The sequence below is a fragment of the Schistocerca nitens genome, chromosome 4 (assembly GCF_023898315.1).
Source record: "Schistocerca nitens isolate TAMUIC-IGC-003100 chromosome 4, iqSchNite1.1, whole genome shotgun sequence".
NCBI classification, from domain to species: domain Eukaryota; kingdom Metazoa; phylum Arthropoda; class Insecta; order Orthoptera; family Acrididae; genus Schistocerca; species Schistocerca nitens.
In genome coordinates this window covers 787,485,470-787,506,174 of record NC_064617.1, presented here as the reverse complement: position 1 = coordinate 787,506,174, position 20,705 = coordinate 787,485,470, and the positions used below count along the sequence as shown (strand labels likewise).

At 42.7% G+C, this 20,705-nt stretch overlaps 1 protein-coding gene across 1 annotated transcript; it reads right to left on the bottom strand.

The window, feature by feature from the left end:
• Nucleotides 1–887: 887 nt before the first annotated feature.
• On the bottom strand, nucleotides 888–16,001 carry LOC126253163 (trypsin-1-like). The gene is made up of 2 exons (XM_049954321.1): nucleotides 15,609–16,001; nucleotides 888–1,490 (listed from the first exon to the last, which is right to left on the bottom strand). The coding sequence occupies exons 1-2, from the start codon at nucleotides 15,993–15,995 to the stop codon at nucleotides 1,128–1,130; spliced, it is 750 nt and encodes a 249-aa protein (XP_049810278.1). The 5' UTR covers nucleotides 15,996–16,001; the 3' UTR covers nucleotides 888–1,127.
• Nucleotides 16,002–20,705: the final 4,704 nt, after the last annotated feature.

Genomic DNA, 20,705 nt, shown 5'->3' with positions numbered 1-20,705 from the left:
TAATATTGACAGTATGTACAATGTAGTAGGGGCATGTATCCAGAGTACTTCCGTTTTAGTCGGATGCGTAGTTTGTACGCAGTTCCTATTACCTTCACTCAATTAAATAATTTAACGATTTATATTAGTACTTGGACGAGGTGTGTCTAGTCTTGAAGGCAGGGCTATTGTCAGTATACAGATTAGAGTCACGTCACACCCACCACTCTGCGTAGATCTCGGTGGCATAGTACAATACGGGCTTCATTACCATTGTTGAATCTCTGCATATTTTTTAGTAACGTATGTTTTATGTCTTGAAAGGAGATGGCAGTTAACAGAAAGCTGAACTTATTTACTCTTGAAATTACTCTTTAATACACACATTTTTCAAGGCATGACAGGCAAAATAGTTATGCTGCAGTATTTGACAGCAAATTCTACAATGCAAGAAGTATTTTGTTGACTCTTACATCTGAAACAAGAATTTAATAACGTGTGTGTGTGTGTGTGTGTGTGTGTGTGTGTGTGTGTGTGTGTGTGTGTGTGTGTGTGTGTGTGTGTTTGAACGTACCACATGTAATCTATATTTGTACTGTAAGCATAAATTTATGCATATGTTAATATCCTGTGTTACCATCATCTGGTATTATGAAATTTCTGTGGATCCATTCACTCGCTTTTGTGGAACACTGTATGTCCTTGCTTTCTAGTATTTTTGCACAAAACGTTCCTAATTGCTTTGTCACAAACATTCCAATAATCAACATGCAATGAAGGGGTTTGTTTGTTGATTTGTCTCCACTTAAACAGATCGATTTGATGAAAGAGGTTGCTTTATACCAAGGTATGCCCTTCCTGAGGTGTCTTCCAGTTACAAGAGGTTCTTCATGAAACGGAGATTTTTCTTTTTTTTTTTTTTTTTTGCTAGTATTTTGTTCCTGGTGTTGAACAAGGGAAAAGACAGCGAATCTTTTATCTCCTGATGGGTGCTCACACGCAGTATAATTTTATAACAGAACAAATAGGTTTGGACATAGCTGAATGTGCATGTCTAAAATTAATCTTTGTCATACACGGCTGTGTATGTCTGTATTTGTGTGTGAATACATGAGGCAACTTTCTGAATGCAGAAATCATAGAATTAGTTAGACGCCAATTGTTTCGTTAATCCAAGAGCGCAGGGAAACGATGTTGGTGTAGACACCTGGGTATGGTGGGTAAAAACAACCGTACCCCCACGAAATGATACTGTACTGCGTGGAGTTCGCAACCAGAGGACCACCTTTGTCACCGTTGCAAGAGTCTTTGCCACCTTCGGGCTCACCAGCGCAGATCATGTTCTCCGTAATGAGGCCTTCGTAGGTGTCGTTGCACGAGGAGCGGTCGATGATAGTCGTGTTGACGGCGTGCAGCTGCTCTGGGTAGTCTGCCCCTGGTTGAAGGCTTCCCCAGCCACTCACCGTCACGGAAGTGCCTGCCTCGAGCTCTTCAGTCGCCAGAGGAATGGCCTGTGGAAACAGTAACGGTAACAGGGTAGTCTGCTGTGGGACGTAAATATTAGAAGAAAGAAACTAGAGTGAAAGTGTAGATAATATGAATCTTAAAGGAATATCTATTACTAAAATTTTAGATTTAATGGTTAATAGCATTCTGAACAATGCGTTCAGATACGTTATGGGATGAACTCCATGATTGTACCAAAATAGAAAGTAAAGCAGCTTTTGCGTGCTTAGAGTTCCGGGGCTGGAGTTTTATAAGTAGCTGATACTAACCTCGTGATGTCGCAAGAACTGTCAGATGTTTATTTGGATCGCATCAAGGGCTGCAATTCCATAACAAAACCTAGATACGACAACGAACTCAGAATAGCATTTATGACCAAGGAAGGGATCACAGTTGCAAACACTGGGAAATGCCAAGTAGCAGAGTTACAGCTGGTGCAATCAGTAATACCATATTAATTAACACCTGTATGCCTTCAGAGTCTGAGAAAATACGCCAGAGAGTAGAGATTTTTACAGAAGAAGTAGACGTACTTTTACAACGTAACCCGAACAACTTGTATTTGCAAATGGTTTGGGAAGATCAGATCAGGGTCGTTGCTAGATGTTTTGCTGCCCTATGCGAGAACTGAAAAATTACACCCCTTCTTTTTTTACTGTCATCGGTCTCCCCAACATCCTCCACCTTCGACTATCAACAACATAATCGTACAACGGCAACATGTTCGCAAGCCAGCGCACGAGCTCCGCTCTAGAACTCGGTGAATCAAGGTCATGTTTCTTTCCGTTTTGTACTCAGTACCGAGTGCGTTAGTTCTGAGGTAGGTCGAGGTAATGTGTTTACTTTCGTCAAAGTAAGTAAAGATTTATTAAATAACAATTCCCCATACTTTTGAAAACAATTCTTTGTTTTAATTTTTCCCTTTTTCAAATTTTTCTCCTCATTTACTCAATTTTTTCACTGATTGATTTGAGAATACTTTTTTCCTCCCATTTTCCCTATATAAAATTTTGCGCAGTGGTAGAAACGGCTATGGATGGTAGAAACAGACCTGGATCGGACACCCAATTTTCACATGTCTATGAGGCTGGAAAGTATCATCAGACAGTTAATTTTACTTGATACGTTAGAGGTTAAATATGCATACAGACTGGTTTCACCTTCTTCGCTGGGTACTCTCTAAACATAATTCACGCCACATTCAGTTTAAGGAAACACGTTTTTCAATCAGAGACATGGCCAGATATATTCTCAGGTCGTGTAGCGTCCATATGTACTGTACACTTGAAAGAATACTGTAGTCCTCTTTCATTATCATTTTATTTGCTTTCCAGTGCACTTTGCATCCTACAGAACAATTCGGGTGTTCTCGTTGCCGAATTTCGTACCAGAGAAGACTGAGCTATAATTCAATCTAGCCGTAGCCTATTTCTTTCTACGATTTGCAGACATTTGTATGTTGGTTCTTTTCAGACTTGCAAATGCGTCTATAAAGCCATTATAAGTCTTCCATGTTTTTATATGTAACCCAACTTACGACTATGATTCCATAAAATGTTTATCCCTTGCTCTCCTATTCCAAAACTCTCTGGCATGCGTGAGTGAATGAATGTGAGTGTGTTTCATTTTGCTGTATGGTGGTTAAGTCTGTTGCAGAGAATCAGCGGTAGTCTTACAGAATGGCCTACCCTTGTAGTTTTCAGGTAGGCAAAGAGGTTTGTTCCCTTTGTGTGAAAGTTACCGGTGTTAGGTTGTGGCGAAAGCCTCGTCTCTGTTTTCCTGGCCACGGGGTTGTTTGGCAGAAGTTTTACTGTGAGATGGGCAGTCTGAGGGTCTGCAGCCGAGGTCTCTTCGAAGAAAGGTGAGATGATTTAACCACCTGGCGCTTTGTCTCATAGCGAGAGGGGAGCTTTTTGTAATTCAGTCTCACTGAATTTGCACCTTGTGCAGCTTTTGGCCTCTCGTTTTGTCTTATAAAGATAGTTTTTCTGTTGGCACAGCAAGGAATTCAAGGCTTTTTCAGACTTTCAGTTTGATTCCTAATGTAGACTTTGGTCCGTAAGAAGAATGTAGCACAAAGGTGTTGCACATGTTGAAGTGATCTCAGGTAGGAAGTGCGCCCTCGGTTCAGTGTGAATGTTTGTGTGCCTGTGACAGTACGTATATATTCTAATCTTTTCCGAATCTTGATAATTTTTGCCTCTTTGTGAATTTTCTTTGTTTCATTACTATATGTCCTTTGGAAACCATTCACGTGGGTTAATGTTAGTTTTTTGGGCTTCTGCCAATACCCTTTCTCTATTCAAATGTGTCCTCTGTAAAATGTTAATTGTTCGCGGATGCGTGGTTTAATGTTGCTAAAATTTGGCCGCGGTACGTAGAAACCGTGTCTCCGCGAACCACGTGGCCGCAAGAGTTAACTGTGATCCTAACTTTCCCATGGCCCCTGTCTCTGTCCTAGAGTTTACTTATTGCTCTGATTTTGGAACATTAAATATATCGTGTTCGGATTATTCAATTACATTTGTGGTTCGTGATTTTATGTTAAGCGCGTAACCGTGTATGTGTGGCCCTCATTGAGGCTGTTTCTCCAAACCGAGGTTCAACTTTAAATGCAACCGTGATGTTCAGATTTACTCTTTTATTTAATCATTTCTCAGCACAGCGGGACAAACCTCCTAGCTTCGTTGCATGTTGGTGTTGGGGCCGCCCTTGCTGTTCTTTGAGTGAATGTGGATCTGAGTGCGAGTATTAAACCTTTCCCGTCCCACTCCAAATAGGACCGCGATTCTAAATTAAGAGATTCTGTCGTGAATCATATAGCGTTTCACAAGCAATCGTACTTAGTTACCAGGCAACATAAGCTGTATAGATATTTTATATAATTGTCTTAGGAAATAAATAATTTTGTTTCAAGTCATATCCAGTGTACCAATGTTACGTCTCTTTTACCTATGCCATTTACCTTGTAGTTTCCTTGTTAGCCCATCCGTAGCTTTTCCATGTGTACAGGTCCAATAATTAGTGTTTCCTTTTTACTTAAAACAAATTCTTTAGAATAGATCTTGTTTTCAGGAATGATGCTGCAAGCTGCTCTTATTCACAGTGTTCACACACTTTTTACTTTATTTTAATATTTGTTTCATGTGAACAATCCCTGGATCATATCAATAATTTCATCCCATTTTTTATGAGTGACATTACAATGAATGTTCTTTTATGAGTTTTTTCTTATGACTAAATTAATTAATTTTCCAACTCAGTCGAACGTCTTTTTTGTCGTGTGGCTAGAGTTGGTGGCGACCCAACCTTTTACTTTGATTTTAATGTCAAATAGCATTTCTATTTGCGTGTGGCTCTTTTAGCCACCTAGACATAGCTCAGGGCTCCACTCATTTCACAAACACCACTTAAGTGCACGTCACTTACAAACCCATAGGAAAAAGACAACTGCAGAAGAAACGGGACTGAGAAAACTAAACGTAGCTCATCTGTCAGGCCACAAGACGCCACATAGCCTTTCATGGTACGTAGGTACAATGTGACAGAAGATTCCAAACGTACAATTCAACTTTGAACAGAATAATTTTAAATCCAGCCTAGTCGTAAAATATGTGGTCTAGGAAACCTGCTTTCTCGGATCACTGGCCAACATTCATACAAATCAAACAATTATTACAAAAGGAAAACATTACGATACCTAACTTTGTGACTACCCAGATGCGCTGCAAGCAAAGGGCGACATACGAAATACTGAAGTTTCTCCGGTGTAGACAATGCTACATAGTACAAGCGAAATGACTGGTCTTGAAGCTACTCTTGAACTGGCCGCGACCAGTCGGGCGCGGCGCTTATGTCCTCTTCACATAGGGGCCACTGCTGTCGCGTTGTCGTCCTGGAGGGAGGTCGGTCGGCGTGCTCTCTGCTCTACCGTTCCCGACTAACGTGCCGGCACTTGACTTTTACGCCGTAACAAATAATGCGTGCTAAACCAAAATAACATAAATCATGAAAAACTACTCCTGCAAGAAAATTATCGCCAGGAAGAAGGTATGGCTCAACTATTAGTGCCTGAGACACTCGTTTAAACTAGTTTTAATATTAATAGAGAGTTACGTACAGATTAAATGGGTATCAGCTAAAATATTAGCCTGAAACCACGACAATTGGGGGGGGGGGGGGGGGCGTAAAATTAGAACTCCACTACACAACAAAAAACGTCGTCAGTGGACCACTTCATACAAGAAAATAAACGAAAATCACAGGAAAATACTGGTAGACTTAAGAAATACAAACGGGAGACTGTTGAACAAATGATTTAAAATAATATAAAAAAATCCATTTATACTGTACAGAACTACTAGCCAACACACTAATGGATGAAATAAAGGAGAAAGCCATTAAAACAAGGACGTCTGGAACTTTCAGCCCTGAAGCCGCAGACGAGTTAGCAACGGAGATAACCGAAGAAGAAGCCATAGAAATAAATCGTCTGGCTCCGGTGGCTTATCTACTGAGCTATATCGAATTTTTAGACAACGATTAACTGTTAGATGACACTCATGTTTAATTAAATTTTTAATGTTATGATCTGCAGTCCGAAGACTGGTTTGATGCAATTCTCTGTGCTACTCTATCCTGTGCAAGCCTTTTCATCTCCCGATAACCGCTGCAACCGACATCCTCCTGAATCTGCTAACTGTATTCATCTCTTGGTCTTGCTCTACGATTTTTGCACACCCCCTACGCTTTCCTCTTGTGAGGTAACGGGCGAGTTGTGGCGCCCTGGAAATATTATATGTTCGGAATTGGGCCGGCCACACAGGACGTTCGTCAAAGCCGGGGCCCAGCAACAAACACATGGTGGCGAAAGTTACCCGGACGAGAGGGGTAGCCCCAGCGCATGGTTCAGCCGCGTGGCTGCGAATTCGGCTGTGACGAGGACGGTGCTTTGTGTCGATGAAGGAGATGTCTATGCCGGGAGTGCCAAAGATGGCGGACTTTGTGAAACCCTAATGGCAGACATTTCACAGTCCGTATAGAAATTAATAGTAGCCAGATGAATCATGATGACTCAGAAAGAAACCTGTACATTACTATTATTTGCACGACGTTTCTGATGGTGTAATCAGATTTTCAATATCTTTATTGGTTTAAAGTTTAGTATATGACGGTAAATTATACAAGTAACACCCAGCAACGAAATTCCAAGAATCTAAACGGTTCATCCGATTTCTTCGATCTACGTGTCTTTAGAAAGCTACTAGTGCAAACCTAAATTGGTATGAATTACAAGCATGTAACTTGAATAGTACATGAGTTATTGGAGGTCAAAGCGGCCGATTACTATCAATCGTGTCAGGCCATAAGTACTCCACAGTTGTACGAAGAAACGGTAGCACGATGCCTATAAATTTATTTTTTCATCAATGTCTTTGTGTATATCCGACTATTCACGATGAAATTGGTTAAATATTTACTGTGTTTAGGCTTCTGGCCTACCTTTTGCTTCTTTTCTTTTGATATATGTTTATTTAATTGTTTATGTTAAAAAAATGGCTCTGAGCACTACGGGACTTAACTTCTGAGGTCATCAGTCCCCTAGAACTTAGAACTACTTAAACCTAACTAACCTAAGGATATCACACGCATCCATGCCCGAGGCAGGATTCGAACCTGCGACCATACCGGTCGCGCGGTTTCAGACTGAAGCGCCTAGAACCGCTCGGCCACACCGGCCGGCAATTGTTTATGTATTTAATAATGTGTGTTAGAGCGTGTTTATGGTCCAGCCATAGGAATATTTATTTAATTTCAAGTATTTAAGCGTAAATCCAGTATTTCGAATGTGTCTTATGTCTGTGAAAGTGCATTGACTTTAAGACATGGCTGGAGCGCTCTAGCCAATCACAGCGCTCTTGAATGGAGAGGACACGAGGAGTTCTGAGCGGTGCGGCAGTTCGGGAGAGGACGGCACAGGCCACGAGAAGGGCTGGACGCGACGGTGCAACGGAGAGTCGCCGAAAGATTTGGACAGTGTGGGGCGGTTTGTGCGTGGAAGCGAGAGATAGAAGTACTTCGGAGTGCCGACTTGTGTACTTGTGATATTCCATGGCTTCTGCGGTGAAGACGTAGTGTGCGTTTAGAAGTGAATATCTCACGAGCTATGTTGTCGTTCTTAACTAATTACGTGCAGTAGGAATCTATTGTTTCCCTGCTATTCAACTTATATTTTATTTAATTGCTGGACCATCGACACCAATAAGTGTTTTGCAGAAATATACCGCATTCTCAAAAGTACTTCTTCTATCGAACTCATTTAAAGTCGTTAAGATAGTACCTGCAGATTTTATTTAATTGCAATATTTCATTTATAAATTTATATGTTACATTCATAATTCGCAATTGCCGAGTGATAGAAATCTTCGACCATTCAGTCCATGTGTGTATTCTTATCGAATACTGTAGACTCAGCAGTATTTGGCCTGTAATGCGGCAACTACGTATCCCAACCCCTAGACAACGAAACCAGCCAAAACTTTTAATGTTGCAACTCTGAGTCTGTGAGTGCGTAGTTGAGGGCCACCTCATTTCATTTCATCCATTAGTGTTTGAAAGCCCGCACTCTATTACTAAACTGGTGATATCTTGATGTCTCGAAATGTAGTCCCTGTAGTCAAGTTGTGGCACACTTTTCTCTCCAATTCTATTCAGTACCTCCGCATTAATTACGCGGCTACCCACCTAATATAGACCATCCTTCTGTAGCACCACATTTCAAAAGGTTCTATTCTCTTCCTGTCATAACAGTTCATCGTCTATGTTTCACTTCCATACATGGCTACACACCATAAAAATAATTTCAGAGAAGCGTTCCTAACACTTTAATGGAAATTCACTGTTAACAGATTTTTCGGCTTCAGAAATGCTGTTCTTGCCACCGCCAGTCTCATTTTATATCCTTTCTACTTCATCCATCATCAGTTATTTTGCTGCCCAAAAGCAAAACTCATCTACTACTTTAAGAAACTCGATTCTTAATCTAATTCCCTCAGCATCACCTGATTTGAGTCTACTGCATTTCACTATCGTTATTTTGCTGTAGTTGATTTTCATCTTACATTCTCCTTTCAAGACACTCTCCATTCCATTCAACTGTTATTCATAGTCATTTGCTGTGTCTGAGAGATTTAAAATGTTAGCGGTAAACCTTAAAATTTTTAACTCTTCTCCCTGAACTTTAATTCGTAAGCCACATGTTTTTTTTTTTTTTTCTTTTTGTTTTTCCTTTACTGCTTGCTCAGTCTGCCGGCCGCGGTGGTCTAGCGGTTCTAGGCGCGCAGTCCGGAACCGCGCGACTGCTACGGTCGCAGGTTCGAATCCTGCCTCGGGCATGGATGTGTGTGATGTCCTTAGGTTAGTTAGGTTTAACTAGTTCTAAGTTCTAGGGGACTGATGACCTAAGATGTTAAGTCCCATAGTGCTCAGAGCCATTGCTCAGTCTACAGATTGAATAACAAGGAGGTTAGGCTACAGCCTTGTCTCCCTCCATTCTCAACCACTGCTTCCCTTTCATGCCCTTCGACCCTTATAAATGCCGTCGGATTTCTGTAAATGTTGTAATTGGCTTCGCTCTCAGTATTTTACCCCTGCTACCTTCAGATTTTCGAAAAGAGTATTCCAGTCACCATTGTAAAAAGCTCTCCTTGAATCTACAAATATTATAAACGTAGGTTTGCCTTTCCTTAAGCCATCTTCTAAGACAAGGCGTAGCGTCTCCCTTAACAATCTGAATAATTTATTTTATCTCATCTTACAATTCTTCAGTATCTTATTATCTACGGAGCTAGTTGGCATTTGAAACTCATTCTGCTGTTGTAGATGTGGGCTTCACGTTTATCTTGGCTATGTTGATTTTACTACGCTGTTCGTGGTAACTTGCCAGAATTTCTATTTTCTTATTTATTAATAAACCTACTCATACATTACCCGTTCTTGTTTACGTATTTATAGCCCTGTATCCACCTGACTAGAAGTTCTGTTGCTACCTCCATCTAATTTCACTAATTCCCACTACATCTAATTTCAGTCTATCCATTTCCCTTTATAGAATCTCTAATCTACCTGATAGATTAAGGGATCTGATTCGTAATTACATTTTAAAACCGAGAACGACATCCCGAAAGAATTCTGGAACGAACAGTGGCCCTAGTTCACAAAACCCCAGGTGGGAATACTACTGAGAAGTTTCAACATACAACGGTACTAAATAGCGACTATAATATCATCGTATAGATCGTAATGAAAGACTAGAGTCAGTTATCAGCATATAATGGGAGCATACTTAACAAATGTGGGAAAAGAACGGACAAAGCACCAAATTTTAACCTATTACAGAAACAACAGCAGCTACCAGCCTACAATGAGCAACTGTAAAGCTTGCCTTCGAAACAACTTTTGATAAAGTTAACCATCTACATCTCTTCCAGACTATGAAAGCATTGCACTTTTCGCAAGAAGTAATTGACACAGTAAGGAACCTCGCAAATTTGGGGCGTCCAGTCTCTGTGTAAAAAGACAACTGCGCAGACTACTGTGTATGAAAGAATTCGGTACCAAAGTGTTACCCAGTGTCCATGGTACTTTTAGCATTAGCTCTTCAAGCTTTCGGGGTTCACCCTGACACAAGAAATTCAGGGACTATAAATACATGAAGATCATATGCCAAGTGCACTCGTACCTCAAATATCTAGTGACGGAAGAAAATGAGGTAGAAAAAGCACCTCAAATTATAACGAATTATGAAGCCATATCATGTAATAAATTACACCGAAATATGTCGGGAATTTTGAACAATGGCTCGGGAATAGACTGTAGAGCCGGAGCACGTACGAAATGAATTGAAAAAATAAAATGCACCGGAATGTAATTCACGTTCAACATCCACCAAATAAGCACCCTCGACTACAGAAAACTATTTGTTAATACTACAAGCCTGCAAACAGCAACATAGTTTAAGAAATATAAAAACAGTATTTCTTTACAGTCAGTACCGCCATTAGACTGTTGTTTATTTACAGTGTTACATTTACACTTACACAGCCATGATTTCGGGTTGAAAGTGCCTTTATCAAGTGTTTTAAGTGCCATCTTAGGCAATTTATAACACTTAAAACACTTGATAATGGCGCTTTGAAGCCGAAATGAAGGTACTGACTTTAAAGAAATATATTATGACTGTGGCTCCGCAATATGAAAAAATTAATAAATACAATACACAAACTACTTTTAGTCAGTACCTATATAACTCGAAAGTAAACTACGAGTACGTCGGTCAAGTATCGCAGTTACGAAGAGAGACAGCTCAACAAATACCAGCAGCTCTTGGGCAGTTTGTAAGCAGAGAGGTCAGATGTTGAAAGTCAAACATGAAACGTTAATGTTGCAACAGGAAAGGAAGGTCTTACTCTCATAAATAACAACTACGAAGCACAAGAATGTCAGCACAACACACAAGCAATGGAAAAGGTCGCCAAATGCTGTAGTGGCACACATTTTAAACAAAATAGCATCAGCCTACATGGGCCCACATATAGAAGTGCACCATATCCCGAAACAGCGCTGTCCCTTGAAACATTTTCTTCGATAATACAGCTGCATCGACAGAAAATATCCTGGGAAAAATCTGCACGAAGTCAAAGTAGTAAAAAACTTTGAACGAAAAGCAAACCGAAGAGAACACAAATGTATAAAATACAACTGGAACAAAATGTGTGGTTACAGTCAGGAGGCACACTTAAAAATCAATTGTAGGCGGACGTAGAAATTGGCTGCAGCATGGAAAACCCCCACCAGTTCTAAACTGCACAGAATTCATCTGGCAGACACATCAAACTGCGTCACGTGCAACCCAGACGACATAGATTCAAATGGCTCTGAGCACTATGGGACTCAACTGCTGTGGTCATAAGTCCCCTAGAACTTAGAACTACTTAAACCTAACTAACCTAAGGACAGCACACAACACCCAGCCATCACGAGGCAGAGAAAATCCCTGACCCCGCCGGGAATCGAACCCGGGAACCCGGGCGTGGGAAGCGAGAATGCTACCGCACGACCACGAGATGCGGGCGACGGCATAGACTATCATACACTATCTGATCAAAGTATCCGTACTCACATTAGTGGCCATTATTACGAAGTGTGTTCACACTTCACCTTCATCACTGCTTGAGTTCCGCTGGCTCAAGAGCAGAAACCAGAAAAGATTGTTATGTAGACTGTTGAGTGCTGGAATGAAGTCAAATTTCTCGCTCGTCCCAATAGTGTTCGTCGTCTTCTTTAGAACTGGGACTAATGGGAATGGTAAGTGGCTGACCTGTGCACAGGACTTTGATAGGCCAGTCTAGTTCAAGAATGTGTTTTTCACAACCATTGCATCACACATGCTGCGTTACGCACTGACCCACTGTTATAGTCATCACCTCCGAACTCCTCTGCTGTGTTACACAATGCTGCAAAATGCGTTGATGTCATTCGATATGCAGAGTTTACTGAAGCACAATAAGGGGTCAAACCATAGCCACGAAAAACATCCGCATATCATAACACCACCACCTCCGGACTTCGCTGTTATCACAACAAATGATGGGAAGTAACGTTCTCCAGATAGTCTCGAATTCAAACCCATTCATCGGCTTTCCACAGGACATAGCGTGATTCGGGATCAAAATCACTCTTTCTAGGCATCTAATATCTAGTGCAGTCGCTCTCCACACCACCTCGTGCATCGTTTAGCAAAAAAATGGTACAGATGGCTCTGAGCATTATGGGACTTAACATCTGAGGTCATCAGTCCCCTAGAACTTAGAACTACTTAAACGTAACTAACTAAAGGACATCACACCCATCCATTCAGGATTCGAACCTGCGACCGTAGCGGTCGCGCGGTACCAGACTGAAGCGCCTAGAACCGCTCGGCCACACCGGCCGGCTCATCGTTTACCATTAACTACAGAAATGTTTGGCTTATGAGGACCTGCTCGACCAGTATACGCCATTCTCTTTTTTTCTCCCTCGGCACACTGGAAAACACTGTCAAGGAAAAGGGACAGGATCATAGGACATCTCTTAAGACATCAGGCAATTACTTCCATGGTACTAGAGGAAGCTATAGAGACTAAAAATATAAGGGAAGATCAGAGATTGGAATACATTCAGCAAATAATTAAGGATGTAGGTTGAAAGTACTACTCTGTGACGAAGAGGTTCCTTCAGGTGAGGAATTGAGGAATTCGTAGCGGTCCGCATCAAACTAGTCAGAAGACTTGTGACTAAAAAAAAATGCACAGTCATTGTGCAATTTGGACTGCTGGTAGCATTTTGGTAGCCACGAGCGATTCCTTCTATTGATATCATGTGATTTTTACCGAGCAAGATGGCACATTCGGGAGGACGACGGTTCAAATTCGCGTCCTACCACCCAGATTTCGTTTTTCCGTGATTCCCTTAAATCGATCTTACCAAATGCCGGGATGATTCCTTTTAAAGGGCACACCCAATATCTTTCGCCGTCCTTGACACATACCGATCTTCTAATATGTCTCGAATGATCTCGATGTCAACGCGACGTTAAACCTTTATCTTCCTTCTTCCCTCACGTGATTTTTTACATCCACCCTCCACGATGCTCGACGGTCTTTTTCCATCGGGACACGAGGTCTGTGCGATCGTGGTTTAGCTATGGTTGTTCTTCGCATTTCAACTTCACAGTCGTATGACCGACAGCTAACATCGGCAGCTACACATGGATTGAAATGTCCGTTATGGATTTGTTGCTCACGTAATATCTAATGACTATTCCACGTCAGAAGTCACTGAGATTCCATAGCCGACCTATTATTCAGTTACTGCCTCTGTACTGAACACAAAACTTCCTGCGTGTTTTTCTACTGTTCGTTCTGCCTGTCTCATCATGTAGTGATCAGGTCCGCATTACGTACTGATCGTTAGCTACATCTGATCAGACAGAGCAGATTCATATGTAGATATGTAAAGCAGATATTGTTCCTACGCAGAAAGAAACTTGCAAGTGTTCTACATACTTCACCCAGCACAGTCACAGCAGCTAGACTACTTAACCCAGATGAAGTACCATATTCTAACACAAAAAAAACAAGCAGTGAATCGGCTAAAGGGGCAGACTGTGTAGCAAATTCTAACGATAGAGGGGAAGAGTAAGAAAGATTACTAGCTTTACTTGAAAATAAAGCATCGGACCAAATGAAATAGCTACATACAAAAATATGCCAGTTTTCTAATAACAACATTGGAATAGACAGTATGAGTAACTATCAGCTTCGTTTTAGGTGTTTATGTGTACCGTTTGTATTATTTTTATCTTACTGCAACTAGTAGTTTCTTTGAAAATTATTGTGGAAAATCACGCTTTAGTTCAATGAAAAATAATTCAGAAGAAGAAGAAGATCTTACTGTCAAAGAAGGTGAACTTAAGCTTCTACGAAGGAATATCTTCCATTTAATACAGGTCCCCTCAGAACAATTAGTTGAATTTTAACTACATGTGTGTATTTTATTAATTTTTTTATCCTAAAGCAGATAATAATGCCACAGTTCATTTGAAAACAGATTCGTAAGAAGAAGTTGATTTTAACGCCTACAGTGGCAGAGTGGCTCTACGAAGAAACATATTTTATTTAATATACCTCTTATCAGAAAAAAACAACGTTTAGTTTCTCAGGGGAGAAAACAACACGAATAGTATTCGAAAGAAGCAAGCATTATAATTCAAGACTCCAGTATAAGAAAGTATTTCCTCTTCCATCTTGCAACTGCTATCTATCAGAGAAGAAAAACAGAGTGAAATAACAGCATGGCACTACCTGTAGAGCCTCTGCTGGGTTCGTGACCATATCAGTTTGTCACTATACGACTGGAAAGCCGTCGTCTGGTCAGATGAGTCCCGGTTTCAGTTACTAAGAGCTGATGGTAGGGTTCTAGCGTGACGCAGATCCCACGAAACCATGGACCCACGTTCTAAACAAGGCACTGTGCAAGTGAGTGGCGCCTCAATAATGGTGTGGGCTGTGTTTGCGTGGAATGGGCTAGGTCGTCTGGCCCAACTGAACCAATCATTGACTGAAAACGGCTATGCTCAGCTACTTGGAGACCATTTGCAGCCAATCATGGATTTCATATTCCCAAACAACGATGCAATTGTTATAGATGACAATGCACCATGTCACTGGGCCACAGTTACTGGCACTGGTTTGAAGAACATTCTGGACAGTTCGAGCAAATGGATTGGCCACCCAAGTCCCCAGACATGAATCCCGTCAAACACTTATGGGACATAATCGGGAGGTCAATCTTGTATAAAATCCTTAACCGGCAACGCTTTCGCTATTGTGGACGGCTGTAGAGGCAGCATGGCTGAATATTTCTGTTGGGGACTTCCAACGACTTGTTGATTCCATGCTGCGTCGAGTTGCTGCACTCCACTGTGCAAAAGAATTACGATGTATCCCATGACTTTTCTCATCTCAGTTTTTAGTATACAGACTTTCTTGGATGGTGGAGAAGGGTAAATGTCACTCTCAGGTTAGAGACCTTGGTCTGGAAACGACTATGTTGAAAATTATAAGTGAAAAATCTTTCTGATACCGAATGAGTACCCATAGCTGTTAAGGTAGGCATTTTAGAGCTCATATTTATTGCACATTTCTTCTTGGTTAGGTCTGTACTACCACTTCTAAAAACTGCCTAGCCTACATGCTTAGCAACAACAGTACCGGTACATTTGTTCAAACGTCAGAGATATCAGAATGATTTTCGCTTATAACTTTCGACTGGTCGTTTCCAGACCAGGGACCCGTAATTCAAATTAATAAATCATCATAGAATCACTCTGTATTAAGAAAAGTCTGTGGAACATTTGCCCCTCGAGAGACTACAGTTCCGAGTTCGAGTCCAGGTCAAGTAAACTGTTTAATCTGCCATGAAGATTCAAATCAGCCGAGAATGGAAACTCGTTGTGAAACCATAGTGTGATTTTGTAAGATCTTTCTCAGTGACTAAACTTTAAATATTGCTGGACGGAATACCTGAACGTTGTCATCAAACGAGATGGAACCTGAGATCTCGAAGAAACCAATGTCTCTGTCTGTCGTAACATAATCGAAATCCTCGTGCCAAAACATATCGGAAGCGGTGTACGTGGCGCCGCCACTCTCACGCGTTGACGTACCGACCCGCAGCACGTAATAGATTGGCTCGGCGGCGCCCACGATGCACCACGCAGTCGTCATGACGTATCTGGGGCTGACGATGGAGCCGCCGCATTTGTGCGCCTCTATGAACTCCACGGAGACCTGCCAGGGGACCTGCGAGATGTCCACCGGCTCACCCCCCAGCACGCGGCTGCCGCGCCCCAGTGTGGGCGCCACGCTGCAAGCTGCGGTCAGCAGGCACAAGGCGAGGGTCCGACTCATCTCTCAGGACAGCCACGCAGCAATGCCGCTCGCATTCAGCACTTGCCTTATCAGTTATCTGCACATCTCCAGATTTATCAAATACTTTGAATCAAAACAGAATTATTATCAGTTGTGTCAACCTGACCTAACGACTCTAGCTATTATTGCCAACAGATAACGTGCTAAAATTCTGGGTTAAGGTACTGCATTCCATAAATTAAAGAACAACCCACTTGCAAATTTCCATTAGCGAGCAACGGTTTATGCGTGTTTCCCGAGCAATGAATTATCCACAATTGATCCCTTGTCTGGAAGAGAGTTACATGAATAAATAAATGAGTTACACTATAAGCACGGTTGTACACTAGCAGAAAAAATTTCCATCGTCGAGTAACAGGTCCAGATGGGAGAAGATTTTCTCAAATTTTATATATACTACACGTATTACACACGGTACACATATTACATATTACACAAGACATTATTCTACCGACAGGATCACACATCTATTGAACAGACTGCCTGCGGATAGCAAGTTCAAAAAATGTAGTAGCTTCCTGTGACTATATCGCTGTACTGAAAACGAATACAGAGACGATCCTGATTTGTCGGGCATCATTTTGGTAAATGGGTATCTCCGATATTACAGACCACGCCAGACACTATAGATGTCAGTTTCGACATCGTAACCAAACTTGTTTCTGAGCAAGTGTGTTCAAAAGCTCATTGCACATAACGTGTAAGTCCCTGCTGAATAAGATCAGTAAATAGATGCACTCCTGCAAATACGACTAAGTCAACCCCTTAGTACATTTTCTTTGTTTGTTAACCTGTAAGACCTAATACGTGGTACAAATGATTTGAGGGTGAATAAAGAGCTATAACTACTACTAGTTTTACTACAACTACGCTGTCTGTTCAAAAGTATTGGGATACCTAATAGTGGACATCAATATGGAGGGCGTCCACCCACAGTCTTTATGACAGCTTGATACTCTGCTGGGGACACTTTCAGAAGGGCGACTGAGCGTCTTTGGAGGAATGACAGATCATACTAGCCCAACAGTCGAAACCAGAGAATATTGTGATGTTGGGAGCTGGGGTCTCGAAAATGGTTCAAATGGCTCTGAGCACTATGGCACTTAACATCTGAGGTCATCAGTCCTCTAGAACTTAGAACTGCTTAAACCTGACTAACCTAAGGACATCACACGCATCCATGTCCGAGTCAGGATTCGAACCTGAGACCGTAGCGGTCGCGCGGTTCCAGATTGACGCGCCTAGAACCACTGGGCCACACCGGCCGGTTGGGGTCTCGAGCAAAGACAACATTTTGCTGCGCCAGGAAAATTTTGCGCAGCTATGGCCATAAGTTAGGAGTTAAGAACTGATGGACACACCAGATAGTGGACACTGGCAAAGTTGATATTAAGCAAAGAGTTCTGTGAGGCAGGTTTACAACACCTTTCGCAGCTGAGTAAGCGTTGCCTGGCGGGCGCTACAAACAAATGTGGAGACAGGTGTGGAGTAAACAGGCGCAACTTAGGGCACTGACATGCTGTGAAAAACCCGAAATTGCCGTCACAACAGCGCCTGAAAACCTATATATCGGGGCCGACGCGGGCTAGGAAAAACTGACATTATATTTATTAAGGAACACTCCCCTTATCCCCTCCAAAGGGACTATGTCAGAGGAGCAAAAAAAGCGGAGCCCAGAGGTTCAAGGTGAGCCATTCTGTCCACGTCTGAAATCCGCGCCTTCCAACGGAGAGAATGATGATTGTTTAAGTTGCAGGCCAACCACAGCGACCACCTTGTGATGCATTTCGTCGGCCAGCCAGCCCGCTGTATCAACTGCCGAGTTCCACAGTACGGACACGTCACAACTATGGTGAGGCAGGTCAAAAACTTGGTATTACACAGTTCCAGGGAGCAGGAAGCGACCAGCTGTTGTCTAGCTGAAGTTGTCCAGTGAACTACAAGCTGCCGTCTGCAGAGGCAGAGTTGGGGGGCGATCCAGCTGCGTCCTGCGTCGAAGGCTATCTCCATCAATGACAAAGCCATCTTGGGTAGGAGACTGAAGTTGCTGACGCTCAACTTAACAATGACAGCTACCGACTGTTTCCCTTCAGCGTTCTACATGGTGTCTACGAGTAGCACTTGAGTGAAAAGCCAGCTGTGTCTGGAGGGGAGGCTTGGGGATTCCAACTCAACCGACAAATACTACCGTCCATGCCTCCAGGAGATGGCAGGGGTTGTTATGTCTGCAAGGATGGAGCGGCTGGGTGCCGAAGCAGCAGATTCTGGTGCTAACATCTGCGCTGACACACGTACACGCGGCGCGTTACCGCCGCCTGGATCACCAGAGGCACTGTTCATCCTTTGAGTGAATAAAGTCATTGACCAACTTACTTGTATAACTCTCTATCCTGCAGCATGATTCACCTCTGTCTCTCAAACCTTGTTAATTATGTCTCCTGAGGTCAGTATGTCATAACAGTCCTAACTCATCACAACGGCGTCCCATTGGATTCTCTAGCACCTAGTCTAATTGAAGTGGTAAGTAGCTGGGGACTGTGTTGACAAATGTAATTCAATTTATAAGTACAAACAATCCAGAGAACATGTGGAATAAGCAATGAAAAAAGGGCTAAGCGCACTTAATAACACTTGCAGAATATAAACAGTCCAGAGGGCACACAGAAGAAGGAATAACTAAAGAACTTAAAGCTCAGAACAATAAAATATACGTACGAAATAATACAAATAAGGCACTTCAATTAAGTTGTCACAATAGAATCACTCACTGTTACACAAAAATGTGTTTAAATGCAGGAAGAGTGGTGGCCAGGGGAGTTCAGCAAAAACTTGCTGGTGCTCTTCAGACCGCACAAGTATACTTCGAGCTGTGTGACACATTGCATTGTGCTGCTGGTAGATGCCATCGTACCAAGGAAAAATAAACGCATGCGGGGTGAACATAGTCCCTAAGGATATATGCATACTTGCGCTGATGCATTGTGGCTTATAGAATGACGAGATCGCCAAGAGAATGCCACAGAAACATTCCCCTGACCCTAACGCTGGTGCAGGGTGTTTGCTTTCAGACATTTCACACTGTACATATCAACGAACATTTGTCTAATGAGGCACAGAAACTGAGTCTTCTGCTCTTCAGTGGACGTCCAGTTGCTGTATTGGTGTGCAAATTCCAGGTGCATGAATCAGGCGCCTGCTACAGAGAACTAAATGCAGCAACGTTCGCTGAATGATCATTGAGGACCCTTGGTTCATATGGGCAGTCAGTTGCAAAACAGTTGCAAGTTTTTTTCACCTATGCACATTTCCGCAGGCATCGTTGGACCCTGTCATCTATAGACCATGATGCACCAAGATTGCTTGGGCGGCAGTTTTGGACAGCATCATTTTGTCATACATATTTTAAACATGGCGTCGTGTATACAGTTTACAAAATTAGCCGTTTCCGAAATGCTTCCATCCGTGGCCTAAAAGCCAATGATTACAACCTCTTGGAAAAATCACTCCATTTCCACACTGAGACAATGACCCCTGACAGGCTCTTTATATTCTCCACTACTAGCCCTGTCACCTGCCATTGTCAGTGTTTCTTGTACGTTGACATCAAACATAGATGGTGATCACATCAGTGTCACTGGAACATGCACAGTTTAACAATTCAGTAGTATTTAATACATACAGACAGGCAGAAAATCACTAGATTGGACCCTCAGAGTTCATTCTTGTGTAGCGGCACTACGGTTTAGTATAGGGAAGGTTAGTTTTGTGTAATATTCTGAGCATAAGTTACAGCCAGGTGTTGGCCAGATTGCAGTGAGTTACGCATACCAACAGTTGCGAAGTAGAATAGTGGCCACAGGGCTATCAAATTGCTGAAAGAGTATACGTAGCAGCTTTGCATGTTGCAAATCACAGGCAGAAGGGGCCCACTGGCCAACCTAGCATGTTATGAGTATGTGACACGAAGCGGCACGTGTGGCAAAACAGAGGCACACAGCCACGTATAAATGGGTGCGGGTTTCTAACAAGATTCATTCACATGTGGCAGCTCTCCTGGATGGCAGGGCATGTCACACCAACAGCTACGCACAGCAGCAGATGGGGCGCCAGCGTTCCAGGCCACGGCAGGTCGCTGGTTCGACCGTCTGAGGCCGACACAGGGTCCGTAGCCAGCAAGCGGCAGGTCACTCCATGACTCGCTACCGCAGGCAGCTGTCCTGGCTTCCAGCACACGCCAGAGGCATGCCAATATGAGGGCCACAGATTCGGACTCCAGATCGCGGGCACTTGTTGTCACCGCAATCTTAGCCACGCCGGCGAGAAGCACGCAGCTGGCCGCCTGCGACTCACACCAAGTGGTGCTGAGTCAGAAGGGACACACTGCTGAGTCAACTGCCATCATCGTGCTGACGCCGCAACTCCACTGCAGTACCAGGCCGACACACAGCAGTGCATGCACAGGTCGCTAAGGCAGCCATTCCGTGCCATGCCATTTCGCAGACAATGAAGTGGTGTCCTCAGCACTGCGGGACCCAGTGATGCAGATCGAAAGGAGTGGGAGCACTGTAGTTGGAAACAATAAATCACTTGGAAAGCTCAGACGGGTCTTAATACAGTGCGTTCTACTGCTTCCCGCTACATTTGGTGTTGCTGTTACATTCGGTGGCAGAAGTTGCCATTACATTTGGT